The sequence below is a fragment of the Wyeomyia smithii genome, chromosome 2, assembly GCF_029784165.1.
Source record: "Wyeomyia smithii strain HCP4-BCI-WySm-NY-G18 chromosome 2, ASM2978416v1, whole genome shotgun sequence".
NCBI lineage: Eukaryota > Metazoa > Arthropoda > Insecta > Diptera > Culicidae > Wyeomyia > Wyeomyia smithii.
Genome location: NC_073695.1, coordinates 82672586 through 82697001, shown reverse-complemented (window position 1 = coordinate 82697001; position 24416 = coordinate 82672586). Strand labels below are relative to the sequence as shown.

At 38.0% G+C, this 24416-nt stretch overlaps 1 protein-coding gene across 13 annotated transcripts in view; it reads left to right on the top strand.

Moving 5' to 3' along the window:
* The window catches only part of LOC129725815 (anion exchange protein 2), a 196062-nt gene extending 172534 nt beyond the window's left edge, over positions 1-23528 (top strand). For 11 of the 13 annotated variants that reach the window (XM_055682058.1, XM_055682059.1, XM_055682062.1 and 8 more), the window contains 5 exons: positions 4296-4685; positions 11456-13365; positions 13424-13618; positions 13683-13911; positions 22015-23528. In XM_055682058.1, the coding sequence (XP_055538033.1) occupies positions 4296-4685; positions 11456-13365; positions 13424-13618; positions 13683-13911; positions 22015-22089 (2799 nt within the window). In that variant the 3' untranslated portion in view covers positions 22090-23528. The remainder of the gene's footprint in view (positions 1-4295; positions 4686-11455; positions 13366-13423; positions 13619-13682; positions 13912-22014) is intronic. The other 2 variants (XM_055682060.1, XM_055682071.1) reach the window with 2 other exon arrangements.
* Positions 23529-24416: the final 888 nt, after the last annotated feature.

The following is a 24416-nucleotide window of genomic DNA, read 5'->3' as shown; positions in this document are numbered from 1 at the left end:
TGTTTTAAAAAAGAAAAACATGCTATACACACATCCTTCAGTGCACAGCCGCTCGATTGTCGAGTTTGCACGAAGGCTGTTGGCAAGATGCCGAGCAGTTCTTACGATTATTCTTCCCACAGCCTTTTTTAACAGCCGTCACCCGACATCCACATAGGCAAATAAAAAAAGAGAGGGAAAATGTGTCCGGTGGATTCGGGCTGTTATCGACACGCGCTGTTTGTGTAGTGCGGACACGACCGTCTGTATAAAAAACAGCTTCTTCTCTTTTCTTCATTCGCAATCCCGAAGACATCCGTCAAGTAATGCCGAATCGAAGCACGGAGTACATTTTTCGTGATGCCCGGAGTGATGCTCTGTTGCCAATACGTTCTCAATATAACTATCGGACTGCCAGCACGATAGGTATCACGAACAAACAGCAACAGGGAAGAAACCCCTTAGCAGACAGTAAAAAAAAGACTGTACCATTGGCATGCCTGCCTAGAACTACAAAAATAACAGCTCAGGAAAAGCTAGATAAAATACTACGTCTTACATGCTTATCAACAACTGAAGTGATTTAACGGCTGTTTTATACCTTCTAACCTTGCACCAATGTGTACAATTTGAAACAGAATAATATTGTTCTTCGAAAAAAATCAACATAAATATGATACATATATTTCAATGCATTGTTTGGTTGTCCTGAGAATAGGAATTGTTTTCAAGATGTGACCATCTGTCGCCCCATCCGCTAGTGGAATGATTGGTTCAAACAAAAAGCAAACTCTTATATAGACCCCCAAGTGGTTTGGCTAATGTCCACGGTCCATACATTTTTTTTGAATTTATAGGGGCAGTTGTCCACGGAGGGGGAGGGGGAGGTCAAAATCGTTAAAAATCTGTCCACGTGGTATGTGGATGGCCCCTAAACAAAAACAAGGAAATTATGTTCAATTTCAAATGCCAATAAGTCGGTTAGTTTTCGATGGATTTTATTTGTTCTTGAAGTAATCGATTGAAAAAACATCTATGAAACCGCCCAAATGCAGAGAAATGTAATTTGATTATTCGAAATATTGTACTATTGAAAATTGTTAAGCCTTGTTGAAACGTAGATTTCGACCGCTGATTGGTTTTTTGATGCTTGCTTTTTCTAACACGGTCGACATAATTATATACCTAGTAAGCCGGGAATGCACTATTTGGGCTATATAAGAGACTGCTTATGCTGAATCAATCAGTGCACTAGTGGATGGCCACTAGGACGGTCCTAACTAATCAGCAATAGTGGTAGTAGATACCAGCAGTGGTAGCAGCAGCGGGTATCAGCATCATGTATTGAACTTCATTCACAATTTAACAGCGATGGCAGTGCTAGTGCATCGCCCGCGGCAAACTTTCCGTGTCGGCTTTCGGCCCCAATTATTTTATTATCGAATGATGGGATGGACGGTCTCTCCAGTAAAACTCTGCCTGCCGTCTGATTTTGAGTCTGAACAACAGAAAGGTTGTGTGCAAAGCCACGATCGCGAGGCTGGCGTAGAACCGCATAGAGTTGATCGTAGCGACACTTGCATTGTTCCATTCGGGAGTGTTCGTGAATTCTTTTAATGATATACGCTAAGACTACGATAAAATATCTTCTCAATGTTATTAACTTTTATCCAACACTATTTTTTAATGTAAATTTCTGGAAATAATGTGGTGGCCCTGAAAAGATTTATAATGGTTACTGAGGTCGGTTTACGACCCATCAATATCATCTTGATTCCGGCAATACTCATATAAGCTAGTATTTGGCCAGATTTGGTAATTTTGCAGTAACGTTATTTCCAGAGAGTTATTTTTTTAGTTATTTCGATAAAACTCCTTACTCTAGAATACAAAAATGCAAGTAATGTAACAAACAACCTTATTTAGTTCTAGGTCAACCTTGCGGTCGTGGCTTTGCGTAGAACCATTTTGTTATTTTCGATCCTTAGCTATCGATGCTACTAAGACGTGATCGTTCGTCGCACTATTCACTAGTAAAATGATTCGTTTGAACCGAAGCAGGCTCCCATACAGCCCAATGAGCGCATTTTGTCGACCGTGTTAGGGAAGGCAAATATTGATCCCAGGTGCGTTTCAACAAGGCTTGACAGTTTTGAATAGTACTATAGGTAGCATAATCAAATTACAATTTGTTGCATTTGGGCGAATGCGTAGCTAATTTTCTAATCGATTCCTGAAGGAATCGAGAGAATCCATTGAAAACTAACCATTTGAATTGTACAATTGTAAACATTTAAATTGTACAAATTTCGTACCCTGTTACGTTTTTAGTTTTTGATTCTACAACCCCTATATAGCTGTCAACTTTTCAGGGAGGGAATCTTACAGGACATTTGGGAATCTTTAGTTTCACCCTTAGTAACCATGAATAAAGACTGGATGGAAGCTAAGACTAACTTCAATGTTCTCTTTAAAGTGATACAATCGAATCGTGGTGTATAGGAATAAAATTTGGTCAGGATCACTTTTATTCTATACTGGCGGCTTAAAATTGAGTGAATGTACAGGACCTGGGGTTACGGGATCAGGAATCAACATCTATTTTATCATTTGCTTGGCCAGGAAATCTTTTTCCTAGCCAAAGGATATTTTAAGATAATCAAGCAATCAATGCTTTTAAACCATTTGACGTTAGTTTAGGAATGCATTTTATTCCTGTGTCATTCCAGAAGAGGGGTCAATATCACTTGCACACGAGCATCACGGATTTGGCTCAAAGTGTGGGGAGTATGTGGTTTCTATCCTAGATTCTTTTTGTGTCTTGTATTGGCAAAACGGAACAAGGAAATCTTATGCTATAGAAACAATTTTTGTACTCGCTTCTGAAACATTTTTTGGTGCACCGCAAAGAAATTTTCTAGGATACATTTTATTTATGAATGTCAATAATTTTCGATGATAAGACATTTTGCCATTTTGATGGCATTGCATTTTGCTATAACATAAGTGACTACGTAAGGAAAGCTAGAAAAATAAACACAAAACATTTACAAAATACAAAATTATTTAAAAAATCAATTGTCAATATTCATTGTATGCGACCTAACAGAAGTTCTGGCAACTTTGGTTACCGTGTTGCATCAGCTTGGCAAGGTCAACCACAGTGGAATGAGCTGGAATGGAATTACTTTGACACAATCGAATGCAAAGTGATGTTTTTGTGAATAAAAAAAATTGAAAACATATCGAATAGCAAAGCAAGTAAAATAATTTTTTGAATGTTTGTACCAATACACCTAAATCTAGTCTTTTAAAGTTGAGTTCTTATACATTGTTAAAAGTGGCTGAGTTTCAATATCAACGAATGTGTTAGTTACTCTATATTTTACATTTTTAGATTTAGTCTCTATGAATTGTTTGAAAACGATAGTGAACGGCGTTTCCATTTAATCAAAGTACCACTCAATCTAGAAAACCGTAATTTAAAAAAAGACATGCTTTTGACACATTTGTGACCGATCTGTATGAATCAATTTCTGCTACAAACTAATCCTGTTCTCATACCGCAACTTTCCCTTTCACTATCTTTTCCGCTCTCACCAGCTATCGCTTTGTATCTTTCTGCAAACTTTTCTTCTCTTTCTTTACTGTTTATATATATTTTACTTTTAGCATCTTGCATTCAGAATTCACGATAGCGGCATGGAACATTTAATATTTTATGCCGAAAACATAACCGAAAACATATCCTCTAGCCAGTTGGTAAATTTAAACTGTAGATACTAAACCACACAGCCCGCCTTGTAGTTAACCAGTAGTTAGCAACCGTCCGTAATTCCCTAAACATAAGCTAAAGTAAACCTACAGCTTGAGCAGTGTCCAGTGTTGCTAAATAGGTTGTCCCTATTTCCATGTGGCTTGATTTGGTCCAAAGACGTTTCCAGCACCTTTTGCTTCATGCTTTTTGTTGAACTACTTACGTATATATCAGTGTTTATAAGATTACAAATGATTATCAAAATAGAACACTTGCATGCTAGTATACTATATAGTATACTCAAAATTCTCTGTACCTCGTATTTGGATAATTGAAAAAAAAAAAATACTTTCAGCAAAATATCGTTCACAAACAAAATCGTTTCGCCAGTCTTTCGCCCCCTCCCTTCAGCTCTCGAATCAACTCCATTATGCATTACACAAAACCTGAATTTACAGTTAATGATTGTATTACCAACTTTTCTCTCAACCAATGTCACTGAAATGGATCTCTTCTGCCGACCCTTATCGACCTTTCATCCCTTCGGCTTCCCCAATAGTCGCTGCCTTTGCGTGCGGAGGATGGAAACGGTGAGGTAATAGTTGGAGCACGAAGACTCAACTCGTTCATTAGTCCTACGCAGAGTTACACTCTTAGTCCTCCCTCGCTGAACAATGGCAACAGTCCGGCTGTTGCGAATAAATCGGATCATCAGGATGCCACTGCTGACCATCCGCGACTCCAAAGGCAAAGGTTATCTAGTGCTGGCAGCACAACGGGTGGAAATCATCGGTATTTTCATCAGCAATTTCAGCGCGCCAAGCGAACCGGAAGCCAAGACAGTGGACAGCCGGGTCCGGTTGCCACCGTCGCCAGTGCCGTCGGTATGCGACGAAACACTACAACTTTAGCGCTGACAGTTGTAAATGAAACAATGATCGACAAAATAGTACTTCGCCTCGCAGGAGTCTTTAATTTCCTCTCATCGATTTCCGTTAATTTCGTTTTCTTTGGCCCTAATTTGTTTACCTTTCCGGCTTGGTTTGCATCGTTTTTTTACTAGCAAAGTTTGCCCTTTCCCCCGTGTACAATTCACCGAAATGAATGAAAATCATCCCATTCAAGCTTGGTTTTACTATTATTGTTTGTTCAGTCCCGTGCCGTTTAAATAACTGTCCTATCTGGCTGCTTGTTTCGAAAAAGTTTCCTTGTTCCGATACAAGGCTGTATTCGATAACAATTGGACGCACAAAATTAATTATTATCCTCAAAGTTTTGAGGTTATAAAGTTCGGCTTTCTCCAAAAAGTTTTCTAATCGTTCAAAAACTTAGTTTCGATTTCTTTCAAATGTTTGCCAAGTGTTTTCATTGAATTCTCCACAGTCAAGTATGTCAATAATGACGACAAGGTTTGTGGTCTTGTTATTTGCGATTGAATGGAAAAACAGAAAGTTTTTTTCAATGGAGCATAGTTCATTATACCCGTACTCCGAAGCTTTTTTTCAAGACCTGAATAAATTGGGATTCAAATTGGTTCAAACAGCAGACGTGTCGTCTTATTTTTATCCAATACAGTCTTTGCTGACCATTTACCCAGTTCGAGTGATAATTTTGCTTGACCGGTTCGTCCAAATAAGTAGAAAAAATCGTGTAACATTCATTTAAAATTGATTTTTGCGTTTTTAGTAGTAGCCTATTCCAGAATCATTTGAGTTTTGAGACCCTTTTGAATCTTCAAATAATTACTCTATAGACTAAGTAGTAGTATTTGCTTTACCTGATGATTTATTGAATTGCTCCAAACATTCATCTTAAAAAACAGTTCAAGTCTTAAAATTGTTTTGATAAGCATAATAATTTTTTGTTTGTTTTTAAATTTGGCTTAATCGATTTTTGTCATAACCAGACTCCATATTCGAAATGAAAAACTTGTCTATTATGTATAATGAAATATATAAATGCAGCAGATTAACTACGCTCACAGTTGTTTTTTTTTTTCACTTTGTTTTTAAATCATAACAAAATAATCAAGGCATGATGAATCTGTAGCGTATTTGAGCAATTCTCTAAAAAATATCCTAATTTTAATATTTTTTCCATTTCCATTTTGCTTGAAACTTTGCACAGATGTCCCGATGGGCTAAAAATCTCATTTAATTCTATTAGTATTTTTTTCTTAAATCACGACTAGTTTTATAGAAAGGGTTTATGTAAAAAAGGTATTGATGATTACAAATATTTTTTGAGCCAGAACGGTTTGTTGGATTGGTGTGACGTCTTCGGCAAAATTGTAAATTGTAAATTTGTTCCCGAAAAAATAAACCGCAAAAAAAAATTTTACAGAAATAAAAAAAAATGAAACTAAATATCTCATAAAGCTCAATTTCAAAAAGTTTCATTTTTTCATAAAAACCACAAAACATTGATGGTTGAAGATTGAAAAAAAATATAAACCAGAATAGTTGGTTTGATCGGTATAATGACTTCGGTAAAGTTTTAAACAGTAATTTTATCCTTCCAGTAAAATATAAAAATTTCAAGAGAAGACACAAATATTTAATTTGTAAAGTAGGTAATGTATGCAATTTTTTCGAGGATGCGAAAAATGAACAAGGGTTGAGAGTTTGATTTAGACCCAGAAAAAATTTCCCTCGTCCAGACGGGACTCTAACCCGCAATCTCCGATATCATCCAATGACATTTGTGGCTTTGAGAAATAAAAAATTCAAAAATAAAATTTGTCAGCCCAGTGAATTTATGACTCAAAGTTCATCCTGCTAACGACAAATTAACTTTAGAAATTTCTCCTGAGCCGAAAGCCTGATAACAATAAAAGTATTTTTATTTAAATTTGAAAATTTAAATTTTCACCTTTTTAAATTTTACTTTTTTGTTTGTGATTTCTACATGATTACTTGACCATTAATACTCAGCTAATCTGTTGTAGTTTTCAAAAATGGTTTAAACCTGTTGTAGGTTTTAAAAAAAAGGTTTAAAAAAGGTTTAAAAGTTATGTGCCTAAGCGACAAACGTAGGCTCGTCGTTGGAACGCGGTGGGTGGTAACAACTGATTCTGTCTATGTCATGCAACATACATATACACGCTAACACACTACACATAGATACATGCTACATACACATACACACACGCTACACACACATACATACACGCTACACATACATACCCACAAGCACACACACATTACACACACTACACACTACACACACACAAACACACAAACACACACACACACACACACACATACTCTACACACACGATACACACACATACGCTACAGACACACACACACATACGCTACACACAGACACACACACATACGCTACACAGACACACACACATACGCTACACACAGACACACACACATACGCTACACAGACACACACACATACGCTACACACACACATACGCTACACACACACATACGCTACACACACACATACGCTACACACACACATACGCTACACACACACGCTACACACACACACACACATACACACACACACATACACACGCTACACACACGCTACACACACGCTACACACACGCGCACACACGCTACACACATATGCTCCAAGTCATCCAAGACATGGGCCAGTGCGTAGCCTTACTCTTGGCCAGGCATGGGAAAAACACAGCACACCAAAGCGCGTGTGGCCCATCTGCTAACAAACACACCACGCAAGGCTATTCATATTACCCTCCGTCGCTAGATAAAGACAAAACAGTGGAGAGCCATTCGTTAACACGCGAGGCCGAGGGTTTTTAACTTCGGTACATGAGGCAACCGAGGGCTCGCAGTTTCAGGGAACACGCAAGCATTGGTCGCCACGATGATATCGACAATGGTATAATAAGGGATAGCTTGACGGTAGTCATCGCATACAATCACCTGCAATATTTTTTTCATATGGGTCATTCCATACGAAGTGTGCATACCACTTGGACACGACCTTCACAGATTTTGCTCAAAGTTGGGGGAATTATTCATCTACTGTCTCTTTGGAAAAATCCCAATTTTGGTATCGATTGGAATTCCCCCCGCTCTCTAGGACTCCCCTCTTTATTGCAAATTCACGCAATTTTTGACAAAAATCGTTTTTCTTTTTCGTTCAATTCATTGACGCAAGATGTTCGAAAAATACTGATAGATGATTTTTGAAGAAAACAAACCAAGGAATCCAGAAAAAATATAAGTTTTGACCGAAAGTGTTGCCAGATAAATTCTTTTTGAATTTGAAAACTAAATTTACATTTTTCGGCTAACGCAACCATTTTTATTTTAAATTTCATAATTTCATAGTGTTCCTTGAAAAATTTCACATAAGAAAAAACTATCATCCCGTGGTAATATGAGCCAATCTCGAGATATAACATTTTTACGAAAAAAGTTGTAAACTTCGTAATTATTCTATTTTATAATTTATAGACGTAAGACACCAGAAAAATAGTGATAAGTGAATTTTGAAGAAAATAAATAATAATAATTTTGAAGAAATAAAAAAAATTGTTTTTGACCGGAAGTGTTGCCAGATAGATTATTTTTGTATTTTAAAATTTTGTTTGCATTTTCTCGGAAAATTTAACGTAAGAAGCACTTACCACCCCGTGGTAATATGAGCCAGTCTTGAGATATAACATTTTTACAAAAAATTACCAAGGAAATTCAGAACTATTTTCGTAAAAATGCTATATCTCGAGAATGGCTCATATTACCTCGGGATGATAGTTGTTTCTTGTGTGAAATTTTCCAAAGAACACGATGAATATATAAAATTTTAATTAAAAATGACTGCATTTGCCGAAAAATGTAAATTTAGTTTTAAAATACAAAAATAATCTATCTGGCAACACTTCCAGTCAAAAATAATATTTTTACTGGATTCCTTGGTTTATTTTCTTCAAAATTCATCTATCACTATTTTTCGGGTGTCTTACGTCTATGAATTGTAAAAAAATAATTATGAAGTTTACAACTTTTTTCGTAAAAATGTTATATTTCGAGATTGGCTCATATTACCTCGGGATGATAGTTTTTTCTTATGTGAAATTTTCCAAGGAACACGATGAAATTATCAAATTTAAAATCAAAATGGCTGCATTTGCCGAAAAATGTAAATTTAGTTTTCAAATACAAAAATAATTTATCTGGCAACACTTTCGGTCAAAACTTATATTTTTTCTGGATTCCTTGGTTTATTTTCTTCAAAAATCATCTATCAGTATTTTTCGGACATCTTACGTCTATGAATTGTAAAAAAAGAAAAACGAGATTTTTGTCGAAAATTGCGTGACTTTACAATAAAGAGGTGGGTCCCACAGAGCGGGGGTAATCCAATCGACACCAAATTTGGGATTTTTCCAATGTGACAGTAGATGAATGATTCCAAGTTGTGTCCAAGTTTGTGCTTTTTCGTGGTCACTTAGTGTGGAATGACCCATATGTACTCTTGTAAAAATGAAGCCTTTAAGTAAACACGTGTTAGCAAACAGGTTCCCGAGGGCTCACGAAGTCGGGAACACTCGGGCCTGAGTTTGTTGAAGCTTCTGAAGGGCTGTTTTATTTAGAACACTGTGGGTTTTCGTGGCATCGCTTAAAACACACACGCAGTAGTGTGGTAGGTTTGGACATGCCTGCTCTGGGCCTGTCACCGTTGCTAGTCTCGTTCAGTATCGAACTGTATTCCAACAACGATATCTGAATTGGATTACCACTGGTGGGGTCGAGTCCAGATCGAACGGAATCCGAACTGTTCGCCTTGACGATCGATCACCCACCATAGAATGAGCTTCTTTTCATGCTGTATCTCCTTTTATAGCGTCACACGGAACGGAATAACTGGGTCATTGGGAAAGAACCAATCACATTGCAGCAACTTTGCTTCCATTCAATGTCGTTGATGTCGAGTGATAAATGCGATGCCAATTGGCTTAAATTGTCGGCCAATGAATGAACGTGTCATTTTATCTACCTTTTTGATGTCTGCGTTAGGGAAATAGGCCAATCGCATGGAAAATGTTTGTGGATATTTGACCTTGAAACTTTTCTGTAATTTTCACCTTGTAATGAGAAAATGGTGGGGATAACGTTGCATGTTTATTTCAGTTTTTACAGAATGTTCCTCAGTCTGGTGCAGAAAGACGTAGTTCTTCGTCAAGAATTTGAAGAACATTTTGGAGATAATAATTTTTTTTTCTAGACGTTGTATATTTTTTCACACCGATCAAGCAAACCGTTCTGTCTAAGAAGAATATTTGTAATTATCAACACCCTTTCTACAAAAACCCATTTCACAAAAAAAAATCTTAATTCAAAGAATACTACAAGCAAAAAATTATATCTGGGCAAAGTTTAAGTCAAAATAATAAATTAAAATGGTTCCCCTTTTTTTCATGGAATTGAACAGTTTCAACACTTTACTACAGGCAGAAATGAGTTGTGGCTTGTAAATAACTAAACAAACATGTTGATTTTATACTTATAATGAATTGGTTTAATCATGCATTCAAAATTGCAAACTTTCTCACATATTTCAGCGTCAAGCGACACGTAGGGATTCCGTTGGCATAGTGAATAGTATCGTAGATAATGTTTTGAAGGTAATATTGGTAAAAGAAATTTGTTCTTATATTTCATTAATACTCCCATACATTGAGAGTGAAATAAATCGAGCATTTCATACAGATTTCAAGCTTAAAATGCGTCAAAGGTGAAGCTTCTACAGGCAAGCGTGTTACTTTCGCGTCCGAAGAAGCAAATAATCTGGCATCAAAAACAAACGATTCACATCAAGAAATCGCCTCAAAAACTCTACAAACTTCTCAGCAAGCTCATGAATGCAGAGTGAGTAATGGAATTAAGAAAAAAATGCTAGAAATCTGATTGAAAAGTCATTTTCATTCACATTGAAGTAATGTGAAAAGATAAACATCACAAAAATTGTTCACAAAACATTTACAAGAGCGTATATTTTTTTTTTTTTCAAAGTTAATGAAAGATCAACAAAGCCTGCTGTTAATTCGACCTATCTGGTAAAGTTAACAAATCCGACGGCGACTTTTAGTATTATTTTCCTTAATGTGTTGTACACAAATTAGATGACAACAACAACAATAGTTTTAATACTATAAATACATACGATCTGTGATTATTTTTTCGTGCACTGCTCTAGAACACATAAAAAAAAAATAATAACCCTGGAAAGTTTACCAAAGATTAGAAGCATCCATTTTTTTTTTGCATTTTACACCACTCTGGCTATGACGACTTTCTTCCATCCACTGTAAAAGTTTTGATGATACTTTTCGATTCGTTTTTATGTAGTCTATAAACAGGAAAAAAGAATTATAGAAGAAAAAATTTATTGATAATTACAGTTCAGTTTCATCATCAACATAAAATCATAATTTGGAGTACTTATCCGAACTATTCCAAACCAATTGCATTCTTCTGTTAACTAGTATGCTTTTCCTGGTGTTTGACGTTCGCTTTTTTGTTATCCCCTGTTGCTTAACTGTGTTCGGTAAACGGTTATATAACGCTCGATTGTAAATAGCGTACCCCTATTGCTTGCTGTAGGTTACAAAACAAGTTTTCCAATTAGCATTATTTTCAGATGTGGGAAAAACCTTTACTAATGTTAGCTTTTCTCCTTTATTTTTTACTCTTGCCGCGCCTTATTCATAAACCGTTTCTCTAGAGCGTCGATGATAAGAAAACCCGCATCGTGCAATCCAGTGACATCAATGGTCACGGGCATGCGAGCGGCGAGACGAAGATCAGCATGCAGGAGGAAACGTACACCTCCTCGCAGGAGGACATCAAAATGCGAGTGCAGAAGGAATCAATTCTCAAGCGAATTCCGGAGGGTGCCGAAGCTACAACCGTGCTGGTCGGTGCCGTCGAGTTTCTCGAGCAGCCAACGATTGCCTTCGTGCGGCTGGCGGAGGGTATCCAGATGCCAAGTATAACGGAAGTACCGATTCCGGTACGTTTCTTGTTTATCCTTTTGGGGCCACAGAATGCCGAACTGGACTACCATGAGGTGGGTCGATCGATCGCCACTCTTATGTCTAACGAGCATTTCCACGACATCGCGTACAAGGCCGACGATCGGAAGGATTTATTGTCGGCCATCAATGAGTTTCTGGATGACTCCATCGTGTTGCCGCCAGGAAAGTGGGAGCGACAGTCCCTGCTGCCGTTCAATGAACTCAAGGCCAAAAGTGAATGGATTCGTAACAGGAAAAAGAAAGCAATCGATGAAAAAATCAAAAGCAAGCAAGTTCCGATGACCAGCGAAGAGGAGAAGAAACTGTTAGCTGCAGCCGATAGCGATGAGAAGAAACCCAAGAAGAATCCACTGGAGAAAACCAATCGACCTTGGGGTGGTTTGTTCAACGATATTAAACGAAGATATCCTATGTACAAGAGCGATATTATGGACGGCATAAATGTGGAAACGCTTGCCGCAACGCTGTTCATGTATTTTGCCGCACTCTCGACGGCTATCACATTTGGTGGATTATCTTCGGATAAAACCCATAACCTGATCGGTATATCGGAAACACTAGTATCTGCATCGATAGTCGGTATAGTGTTTCATGCTTTATGCTGTCAGCCTTTGGTCATCATCGGAACGACAGGTCCTCTACTGTTGTTCGATGAAGCACTCAATCAGTTTTGCATTGCAAACAACTACATCTTTTTGACTGTTCGCGTGTATGTTGGTATTTGGCTGGCAATTATCTCACTGGTAGTATCTGCCTTCGAAGGAAGTGTCTATGTACGGTTGTTTACGAGATTTACTCAAGAAATCTTCTCGGCGTTGATCACATTGATCTATCTGGTTGAAACTTTGATGAAACTCATCTACGTGTACAGACGAAATCCACTTTACGCCGAATATCGATACCAGAACATAACAGTGGTTCCGGAGCCGCTGTCGGTGACTGACGCGAATACAACATTAGAAAAATCCGTTGGCATTTTGGCGGAAAGTCTAACTGTGATGATCAATAGTACAGTGGCTCCGCTTATAACGACCGATGAAAATTTACTCATTCCATCGGATTCAATTGGACCAAAAAATCAACCTAACACAGCACTTTTCTGTACCATTCTGACCCTAGGAACATTTTCCCTGGCTTACTATTTACGACTGTTCAGAAACTCGCATTTCCTGGGACGTAACGCTCGCCGGGCTCTCGGTGACTTCGGCGTGCCAATTTCGATTGCTCTCTTCGTCTTGGTCGACTTCATGATCCCGCAGGTGTTTACCGAGAAGTTGAGTGTACCGGAAGGACTCTCGCCTAGCGATGAAACCCGTCGTGGCTGGTTGATCCCCCTAAGAGGCGTTCCCAGTTGGATGCCTTTCGCTGCATGCGTTCCAGCTATGTTGGTCTACATTTTGGTATTCATGGAAACCCATATTTCCGAATTGATCGTCGACAAGCCGGAGCGAGGCTTGAAGAAGGGATCTGGACTTCACGTGGATATAGTAATACTTTGTTGCCTTAATACGATGTGTGGTTTCTTCGGAATGCCGTGGCACTGCGCCGCAACGGTACGTTCGGTTACGCACGTGTCTGCAGTTACAATTATGTCGAGGTAGTAGTTTCGGTTACTGATTATAATACGGAAAAATTAAAATTTTCTATTTGTGCAGAACCCACGCTCCTGGAGAATCTCCGCATATAATCGATGTAAAGGAGCAGCGCATCTCCGGCCTGGTGGTTTCGTTTTTGGTCGGATTGTCAGTCACGATGGCACCGATCCTGCGGCTCATTCCGATGTCGGTTTTGTTCGGCGTGTTCCTCTACATGGGTGTCGCGTCGATGAGTGGCGTCCAGTTCTTCGATAGGTGAGTTGAAGTAAAAAAAAAGGTCCATTGAATAAATTCATGCTATTTCCTAACTTCGAACTAGATTACGATTGTTCCTGATGCCGGTGAAGCATCATCCGCAGGTGCCGTTCGTACGTCGAGTGCCAACATGGAAAATGCATATATTTACTACGGTTCAGGTTCTAGCTCTGGCCATGCTGTGGGCTGTCAAATCATCACCATACTCGCTGGCATTCCCGTTCTTCTTGATTCTCATGGTTCCGATTCGAAAACTTATGGAAAGGCTATTCACTCCGCTGGAGCTGCGAGCGGTAAGTTTTTTTACCGAGAAATTTTATTCTTATACATTTTTTCGCTGTAAGCTTTCTAGGGATGAGATTTATCAATTACAATTGTTTTTAGAGAATATATTTAAGATTTTACTACACTGGGGTCATCTCTAACCAAAACTCATATAATAGCAATAGCATAACATAAGGGATTATGCACATCGTAGTGGTAATCCAATGAGCAAACCCATCATCTGTTGTAACAAAAAAGAAACTTGAGACTAGTATCGTCCTTCCCGATAATGTGATCTGAAAACTAAGCCTTTTATTAGATACCTGGCTACCTCCTTACAATCGCCAGGGTTTATCAATATTAGTTCAACAACTACTTAAGAAGGTGCTATGAAAGTAGTATCATAGATGTCTCAGGGTAGAGGGTTCTGTGATAGTAAGAAAAGTCGTATGCAAAGAATCTTTATTTTGGCATAATGGAGTAATGTAATTCAACGAATATATTTTCACAACTCGTCCTTAGATACAGATCAGAATCAGATACAGATACAGATCAGAAGTTTTAAAATACAGATTTCACCAACTAAAACATATAAGAGGCCATCCACATACCACATGGACAGATTTTTTAACGATTTTGACCCCCTCCCCGTGGACAATTGCCCATATAAATTCCAAAAATTTTGTATGGACTGTGGACATTACACAGACCCCCCTCCACAAAGCTGTCCACGTGGAATTTGGATGGCCCCTAAGCCGTTTTCAATAATAAGTCTTGAGATATAATGGTCTGAATACCTGTCATGCGTCTCCTGGTCGAAAACATATACAAAGTTTGCTATGACTAAAAATGTTCGTTTCAGACTTCAAGATCTTCAGGATAATTCAGCTTAGAATTGCTAAGGGTTGAGTCAAGACTGTAAAGAAGAATATAAAGAAGCCAGTTGTCATATTCCGTTTTGTTCCGTTCACTGCCGAATCCAGAATACATCTCTCGATCTCGAGCTAGTCTTCTCTAGTCGTCAATAACACCCGCCGATCGGGCGTCCTCATCCACACTCTACATTCAACGAGTACGGGGTCTAGGCCACACTCCATTGTCCAGATTCGGCGATTCTCTACGCTCTCCACCAGGCACCATGTACTTTGTCCCGGTAGAGTTGATGGTAAGCCCAATTCTTGATGCTTGAAAGGCACGAATGCCTCTTCGACTGCTCTGCGGTTGACAACGACGATATCAATATCATCCGCAAAGCCAAGTAGCATATGAGACTTCGAGGTTATAGTACCGCGTCTTTGCACGCCAGCTCTCCGTACTGCACCCTCCAAGGCAATGTTGAACAACAGGTTCGAGAACTCGTTCTCCTGCTTCAAACCATCTAACGTCACGAACGAGTCCGAAATTACGCCCGCTATCCTGACGCTATGATGAAAAACCGTCAAGGGTGGCATGAATCAGCTTAATTAAGGCTGCGGGAGAGAATCTTGTAAGCAGAATTGAGGAGTGTGATGCCTTCAGAATGACTGCTATCGAATCGGCGGGTCTTTTTATAAGTCCGTCCATACAGCCCGCTGGTAGTTTGTCTTCGGCCCAAACTTTCAAGATGAGCTGATGAATTGCACGCAACAGCTGCTTACTCCCGACTTCGGCTGGGAGGCCGTCCTTTCTAGCTGCTTTGTAGTTTTTCAACTCAACTCTATAAAAGCTTCCCTAACCTCGTCCAAGCTTGGCGGATCCACTTTTTGTTCATCCTCCTCAATTTCTCTCCTGGTTCATACGTCGGATCTGAAGTGAGATCCACTTAATTATTGGTCGCTTACTTAATTATTGGTCGGTTTACTGGGGTGCCTCTAGTGGCAGTTAAGAGAAACCAATGACAACGCTGTAATCAGGAAGGTTTGTTTACATAGTTATGAAAGTTTCATCAAATTCGAGTCAGTGGATCAAAAGTTTTCGACAATGGAGCGCGAAAGATTGCGAAGTGCCACAAATTCCCCAAATCAATCGTAAACAGCGTTCTGATACGATTCAATGAAACTCTAACGCTTAATCACGCTCATCACAGCAACCGCCGAAGTGGAACGATTGACGAGCAGCTACGGTTGAAAGTCTGCAGAGCAGTTCGGACGAATCCAGGGATTATTCTGCGCGATTCAGCTAAGAAGTCCTCGGCACCGTACAGCACGGTTCAACGAATCTGTCGGTGTAAGGGCCTGCGGTCGTTCCACGCCAGCAAGCACCCTAACAGAACCCTCAAGCAGAACCTCGTTGCGATAGGCCGCGCTAGGATGCTGTATGAGAAAGTCTTAACCAAATTCGACGGCTGCATTTTAATGGACGATGTAATGTCCAAATGCCCAAGCGCAAGGGTGATGTAGCCAAGCGGTTTAAATTCGTGTTTGCTGACAAGTTCGATCGGAAGCTGATGGCAAAAATAAGGTTTTCATCACCGGATCAACTATGAATGGCCAGGTGTATAAGGAACAGTGTCTCCTAGAAGCGGATTTTGCCGTTCATTCAATCACAGTCCAGTGAAGTTCTGGCCTGACTTGGCCAGCTGCCACTACAGCCGCGAAGTCATGGTTTGGTACAAAGAAGATGCAATTGGTATCATCGAAAAAACTATTAACCCACCAAATTGCCCAGATTTTCGTCTAATTGAAAAATATGAGGTGATAACACAGTGCAACAAAAAATGACTTTTTTCCTGCTTGGTTTCTATATAATTTTTTTGTGTAGGTATTTCGATGCAAAACCAAATTTCCCCGAGTTTGAATATATTTCAACTTAAGGGGCAACAATGGCGCCATTTTGAATTTTTGAGAAATCGGAAATTTTCGATGTTTTTTCGACGCCTTTTTGTTTTAAGATCAAATATCAAAATTCTAAGAGTTTGTCCACATATAAGCATCTTCTTTACCCATCTTCTAAAAAAACAGATCTTAAATCGGACAAAAACAGAGCTCAAAACGGTGATTCTACGGAACCGGTTTCGGAATGTACTAAAACCAATTGGGAATCGGGGCAAAATCGTTATGTTGCTGACATTTTACGTCGATCAGACACCAACCAATCGATTCCTGAGACTTTTTTACTCAATATAAGATATAATTTGACTACCACTTTTAGATAATAGTGCATTACCATTGATGCTCAAACATACTCGATATTATTTCGCTTTGTGAAATATACTAAAACCATGCCAAAACCGGTTTCGTAGAATCACTGTTTTGAGCTCTGTTTTTGTCCGATTTAAGATCTGTTTTGAACATATTTCAACTTAAGGGTCAACAATCGCGCCATTTTGAATTTTTGAGAATCCTGTAATTTTTGTGGTTTTTTCGACACCATTTCGTTTTGAGGCCAAATATCAAAATTCTAAGAGTTTTTCCATATATTAGCATTCTTTTACCCATCTTTTGAAGAAAACAGGTCTTAAATCGGACAAAAACTGAGCTCAAAACGGTGATTCTACGAAACCGGTTTTGGCATGGTTTTAGTATATTTCACAAAGCAAAATAATATCGATTATTTCTGAGTATTCATGGTAATTCGCTAATATTTTAAAGTGGTAGTCAAATTATATCTTATTTTGAGTAAAAAAGTCTCAGAAATCGAATGGTAGGTGTACGATCAACGTAAAATGTCAGCAAAATGTCGATTTTGCCCCAATTACCCTAAAATACTAAAATAGGTTTATCTGCTGACATTTTACGTACATCAAACACCTACCATTCAATTTCTGAGACTTTTCTACTCAAAATAAGATATAATTTGACTACCACTTTAAGATATTAGCGAATTACCATTAATGCCCACAAAAATTACCGGTTTCTCGAAAATTCAAAATGGCGCCATTGAAATATGTTCAAACTCGGGGAAATTCAGTTTTGCATAAAAGTACACAAAAAAAAATATATATAGAAGCCAAAGCAGAAAAAAAGTCAATTTTTGTTGCACTGTGTTATTAATAAATTACAACAAGTGTTTTAGAATAACTCCAACTTTAACCCCTTTGACGCGTTTTTCAAACGTTTTTCAAGTCCGTCGCAGGCGGCACGAACGACTTCCATGGGCATTTCGTCCCGTATACGAATGATTACGGTTTTGAATCGGGCCAATGTAGGTATCCTGTGCTCGTTTATCTTCGACAACATGTGTACGAAGTAATCCAAGGGTTTCAGATCTGGTGAACTGGGAGGCCATTCATTTTTGGCCAAAAAGTCGGTCAAATTTTCCTGACACTAGTTCTGAACCCGATTCGCTGTGTGAGAGGGTGCTCCGTCCTGTTGAAACACATAATGATCTTCTCCGTTCATTCTATCTACGCTTGGCTTTACAACTTTCTACAAAATTTCCGTTTTGTAATCAATAGCGTTAATTTTAATGCCTTTCTCAATGAAAACAAGCGGTAGCTTCCCTCGCTTGCAAATACCTCCCCAAACCATCACTGAAGCGGCACTTTGGAACCGAGGCACGTTTCTGTCACTGTCCGGGATAATCAGCGAAGAGTAGGCCCACAATCTGTCATTTTGGACATTGTGAGACTGTTGCAGGACAAATAATTTTTCATTCGAAAAGATGAATTCTTTTCCGGCGTGCCGCGATAGTAGGTGAGTAGTTCTTTCGTACCTTTTTGTCTTCGAAGCTGCTGATACTCCGTGAACTTTACGTTTCTTGAAAGCTTGGCATCTCAGGTCTTGTTTCAGCACGTTGTGTATGGTTGATGTGGACACATTAAGATCAGCGGCCATTTTACGTACAGAGCGGTGCGATTTTCGTCGAATTCGTTTTCTTACGATCTTAACCACTCGCTTAGTCCTAGCTGAAAGTGGCCGACCGGATCTCTTCCGGTCATCCAGTGAGGAAGTGTCACGGTACCTTCTAATGGTCCGATAGACATAATCACGCTTTACTCCCAGGTTTTTCAAGCTTTTGAAAATATGGCCTGGGCGCTCACCTTCCAAAAAAAAATTTATCACTTCGGCACGAAATTGTTTCATCGTCGATAAACAATGGTCGAGCTTCGTAGCCGCAAGGTTACAGAGTCCGCTTTGACAAGCGAATGGTGATAGGTTCGAATCCTAGTAGTACCAAACCATTCGTTCACAAAAAGGACTTTAAGTATGGGTTTATTCTCAGGCTCTTCCACACAAAATCTTCTCTCCAGATTTAATAACCTCTCGTCTAAAGCTTCGATAATATCATAGACTATAGCACGTCTACGCTGTTAGAGTGATAGCTTGCAGGAGGATATGATAGAATCGATAAGGAAGAAAGTAGGTTACTAAATCTGAATGAGAAGAAAAAAAAGTACTATAACTTCCCTACAGACTTAATAACCACTGATCTGAAGCTTCGATAATATCATAGACTATAGGACGTTATATGCTTTTAGAGTGATAGCCTGCAGGAGGATATGATAAGGTCGATAAGGAAGGTAGTAGGTTACTAAGTCTGAAGGAGAGGACAAAAAGCACTATAACACGGAGCAGGTTACTTCTCAATAAGTAGCACTGCAAAATGGTAAAAAAAAACAGAAATGTGTAAACAACAAAAACGTCCGGACAATGCCACAATAGATTAAACAACTACTGGTCGCAGTGGGGTCCACACAAAAAAAAAAAAAACAATGGACACTTAATAAATGAAATGGAACAAACTGCATCTTGAATAGTCTGTGTGAACATGGTACAAAAATACACCAATACATATTTGTGCATATGTGCTACCAATTTATCACAACAATGATATAAAAAAATGTATGAGAATATATTGGACACGGTGTAGATGGTGGAAGAAAATAGCGGATCGAGTTGACAGTTGCACTGTGCAGAAGATGATGGGCGGTATAAAACGGAAAGTGTGTGAATTCATCCGAAACTCAGACGAATATCAATAAATAAATTTGCTGCAAAACGATATCTCAAGATTTTTTCTACGTGTTTTTTTGACGAAGATATGTCCATTCGGCCACCGCACTTCCTGGAATGTTCCGATTCGTATTGCTTTCTGGATTGTTCCTAGTAGTGTACTTTCGGCATACTGCCTTAGTAGGGCCGCGATGCCTTGTCTCGAGACTGGGCTACCATCTTAGGTGTAGCTGGCGAGGCACAGCATTTCATAATTCAGCCGTCCGCTCGGGATCAGTAGCTGTTTGAGCCGCCCCTGACATGGGGAACAGGTGCTCGGACAAGCTGACCTCGTTCTCTGTCAGTATAAGACGAAGTTCCCACCAATTCACTGATCTTCCCTTGATTGGTCGCATCCCAGTAGGTGGCACGTGGAGGAAGAGATAAGAGTTGCTGAATATTATCCTCTAAACCACACTGGGGGCTATTTCATGTTAGCTAGTACAGATTGTACTGCTGCACTATTGTCGGAATTGTGAGATTTCACGACAAAAATCTGTAAGTCGGAAACCGTAGATGTTGGAAATTTCTTGTATTCTTGAAAGTTTTTCTACTAAGAGGAATCTATCTTTTGATATGACTGGTTACTACGGTAGTCCTATTGTACTCAAAATAAAAATTGAACCTTTTTTTCTTACGACATAGCGCAATATTGTCTTCCACAAAATTATAGATAATTCGATTTTATGAAACTTTGTTAAAAAAAAATTATTGCTCTATCTTGTTTTTTTACTGTTCTAGGGCAACTTTTCTAAATTCATTCAGGGAAAAAAACACTATTATTGCTGTAGTTTTCTTTTTCAGCTTTATTTGGATTTGAAAGCGGTGTTCAAGTGACTTTTAGGGCGTGAAAAACTGCATATTTTGACACTAATAGATATTTGCTAACTTTTCAGAGAGAAAAGTTACAAGTTTTTTTGTTGTTCTAACATGACTTTTTTTGGAGGCACCCTACTCCCTTGTTGGCACATATATGCAACAACAACACATGAAATGAAGAATGAAAGTACATAGTTTCACCTTCAAAATCCATGTTGTAGAATTAGTCAACTTTTGTGCCCTTTACGGTTAAAATGCATTTAAAAACTTGGATTTTTCACACAAAAATTTGCTAATCTACCAACAGCAACAACTCACTAAATAATAAATCGAAAATAATATTACCACCTTGAAAAAACTGCTTCAAACTGCAAAAAAGTGAGGTGGGTTTCGTTTTCATCACTTTGCTGGAAAATTTGAGGTGAATAATGCAATCCACGGGTGACGTTTTACTGCTTTTATGCAGCATGACGGCACTGATTGGATGAAACTTGCACCGATTGGATGATGATTGGAAATTGACGAGTAGATACTTCCAAAATTGCGTTTTTCATTTCAAAAAGCAACTTTAATAATTGTGACAAATAGGACAGATTAAAAAAGTCGCAACAAAAAATACTGACGGTGATTGTCATGGAAAAAGCATTAGTTCACTTATCAAATCTACTGTGTTGTTAGAGTTTCACAAAAGTAACATTGAATGTTATTTCTACCATCTATCAGAAATCGGTTGAACCATAAACATAACGATTCAATTGAGATACACATAATTACACGGGTTTCGGAATGGCGATTGAAGAAAATTAGCGCGTAAAACTCAGAATCTGAAACGCAACCGCAGCTTCTGAAGAAATAAATTCAACGTAAACACAAGATCGACATTGGGAAGAAAAGGGAATTTTGCAAGCAGCTTCCGCAGAAGTTGTAAATGTGGCAATGAAGTTGGGAGAAGCACAAATATGTTTGCCACAAATATTAATTAGTTTGTTCTGCTAGTATGCGCTCTTTGTTACGGATAGATGCCCTTGAATCGCAATGGGTGATTTTATAACCATGAACCATCATCCCAGATTAGCAAATGTCGTTTCCCACAACTCACATCTATAACTAGAGCTGTATGATAAATTGTCATTGTTACTCCGCGTTCTATATGCCAAGTCTAGACACCTCACTGAATGATATCTCTCGACCCAAATGTGCATCCGACTGTTAAAATTTTCAACTTGCTAGGATATCCTCTTGAGTTGGGAAACAAAACCCATTGATTCGAACAAATTATTAACCGAATCAATTAGAATTAATATCGACGTGACAGTAAAAACATCGTCTCGTCAAAAACGAAATTTATGAAGCTAATTTCTTTTTAAATCACTACTAACAGACTGTAATCGTACATTCCAGCTTGATGGTAGCCAACCGAACGAAGGAGCAGAGGACGAACCGGATTTCTACGAGCAAGCTCCCATTCCTGCATAAGCACATGCACGTATCTGCAAAGTGAATCAATTAATTGTCAAATCTATAAAGTTATCCTGTTGAAAAAATTAGTTAAAAAGTCTATTGGTTTTATTCCGCTATGGAAAAAGTGAAACAAAAGAAAAATAGATGCTTTGAGGTATCTTATTACGTATTTACAACTCCCCCTCCCCGGTAGAGTTAATTTAAAGAAAAAATTCGATTCGTCCATACTATATATTGTTAACACGACATCGATGGGACGAAACTTCTATGAAGTGCATTAATATTTTGTTGAATTTTTGATAGGTACACACAAACAAATTAGAGAACAAACCGTAAGAGTCTATATATTTTTCTATGTATACTATATGGTTAGAGAGAAAGATTAGAAAGACACCACAAAAGAAGTATGACTTAATAGGTAAATACGAATTTCTCCTCAAATTCATTGGCATAAAATCAAAAAACTCGATAACATAAGAACAATGAATAGATCACCTTTTGCAACAAATATTCGAGGACATAACCCCTATTAAGTAGTTATAGAGATTCCTCCAATTGAATAAAAATCAGCTAATAATTTCGGCAAATTTAAAGATAAATAAGAAATGATCGAGAACATAAACATTACAACTACAACAGTAGAAAACAAAACAGAACACAAAGAAAAAAAATCTTAAAGAGTGTGCAACAATCTGTGATCAGTATTACTTACAAGTGTACAGAACGAAAGAGAATGTCTACATAAATTCTATCCCAAACCCTCAGACCAGATAACAGAAATACTTTTGAGTTCGATATTTTAAAAAATGAAAGAAGAATATAACTGCAACTAAGTGCGGTATGACCGTAATGTTGGAAAACGAGATGCTTACTAATAATCAGGTAATTTAACAAACAGAACAAACTGAGTGGAATACAAAATGCAGAGAGAGTTTATTTTTCGATATTTGTCATGTCATAACTAGCTCAAACATTCAACAATAGACCATGCAGAAACCCAGCGCTACTAAATGTTCAAAACAATGTCATAAATGTAACGTTAAAGAAATGGATGTGTAATTAAAAGTTCACCCACAACATAAATCTTCTATTTGAAAAATAAATCTCCTAGAGAAAAAAAAGGTTCACTCTGTTCACTGGCAATGAATTGTCTTGACAGATTGTTAAGGGCGTAGTTAGAAAGAGAGCAATTATTTTGCAGATTCATTCAATAGATTTTCACATATATAGAGAGTAGTTAGAACTTATTTGCTCCTTTGAATCGACACCTTAACCTTTTAGCGAAAGGCACAACAGTTGCTTTAGTAGAACGATTTGGTAGAGTAGAAACTCTTCCAGATGAGAGGAAAATAAAATAAAAAACACTTAATAATTGATACTTAATAACGCTTAACCTATTAGAGATTTTAGACCACTTTAAGAGATGAGAAAATATACTACTGAATACATCTTAACAGTGGGTTAGTTTTATTTTACAATAGTTAATCCTTTCCCTATTATGATATACATGAATCAATCAATGAAATCGTGAATGCCACAGAAAACAAATCGAGTAAAATCATTTTTCACTGAATGAATAAATGAAAACAAAATGTCACTCGATTTGTTTACGTTTGCTCTAACGTTTTTTACGTTGATTTATAATAGAATTGTGTTCATTTTTGTAAACAACGAGTATGAAAGAGAATTTCCAGCTACCTTGTCATTTCCTTTAGCTCTATTCGCGTTGACGGCGTTGAAAGAGATTTTGAAGGCTGCTCGCACCTACGCGAACTCTCATATGTAGTTGTCAAAATGTGCGTGATCACAAAAGCAATAATACTACCTTCCTTCCTTATCGCATGCAAAAACCAACCAAATATCAGCAGCACCGTCAACGCGAATAAGATTATTTATATAGGCAACATATTGTCTGTTACTTTTAAATCAAAACACAAAAAAAATCTTCGCAGAAATCGTCGGCCTACATATTTCTGCAACGAATTTGGCGCGCTTTGTTTTAAAAGAAATAGGCAATATATTCAATCGCTCTTATTCTTGTTTATACTCATAACCCACTGTCGTAAAAATGATTGGCTCACAGGAATTGTAAAATACTATTCCCATTTTCCCATCCCAATTTACGCCAGGCCATTCAATTTTCTACGGTAACTATTTTTTGCTCTCATTACAATACATACATCATGACCATGCCTTCATACTATTCTCATTATAATTACAATTATGGATGTTCAAATATTTTTTTTTTGTATTATGGAATTAAGATTTTCATTACCTTAGTAACGTTTAACAAAAGAGACGCCCCTTCAAACGAAGGCAAAAATATCAAAAGTTCGAAAACA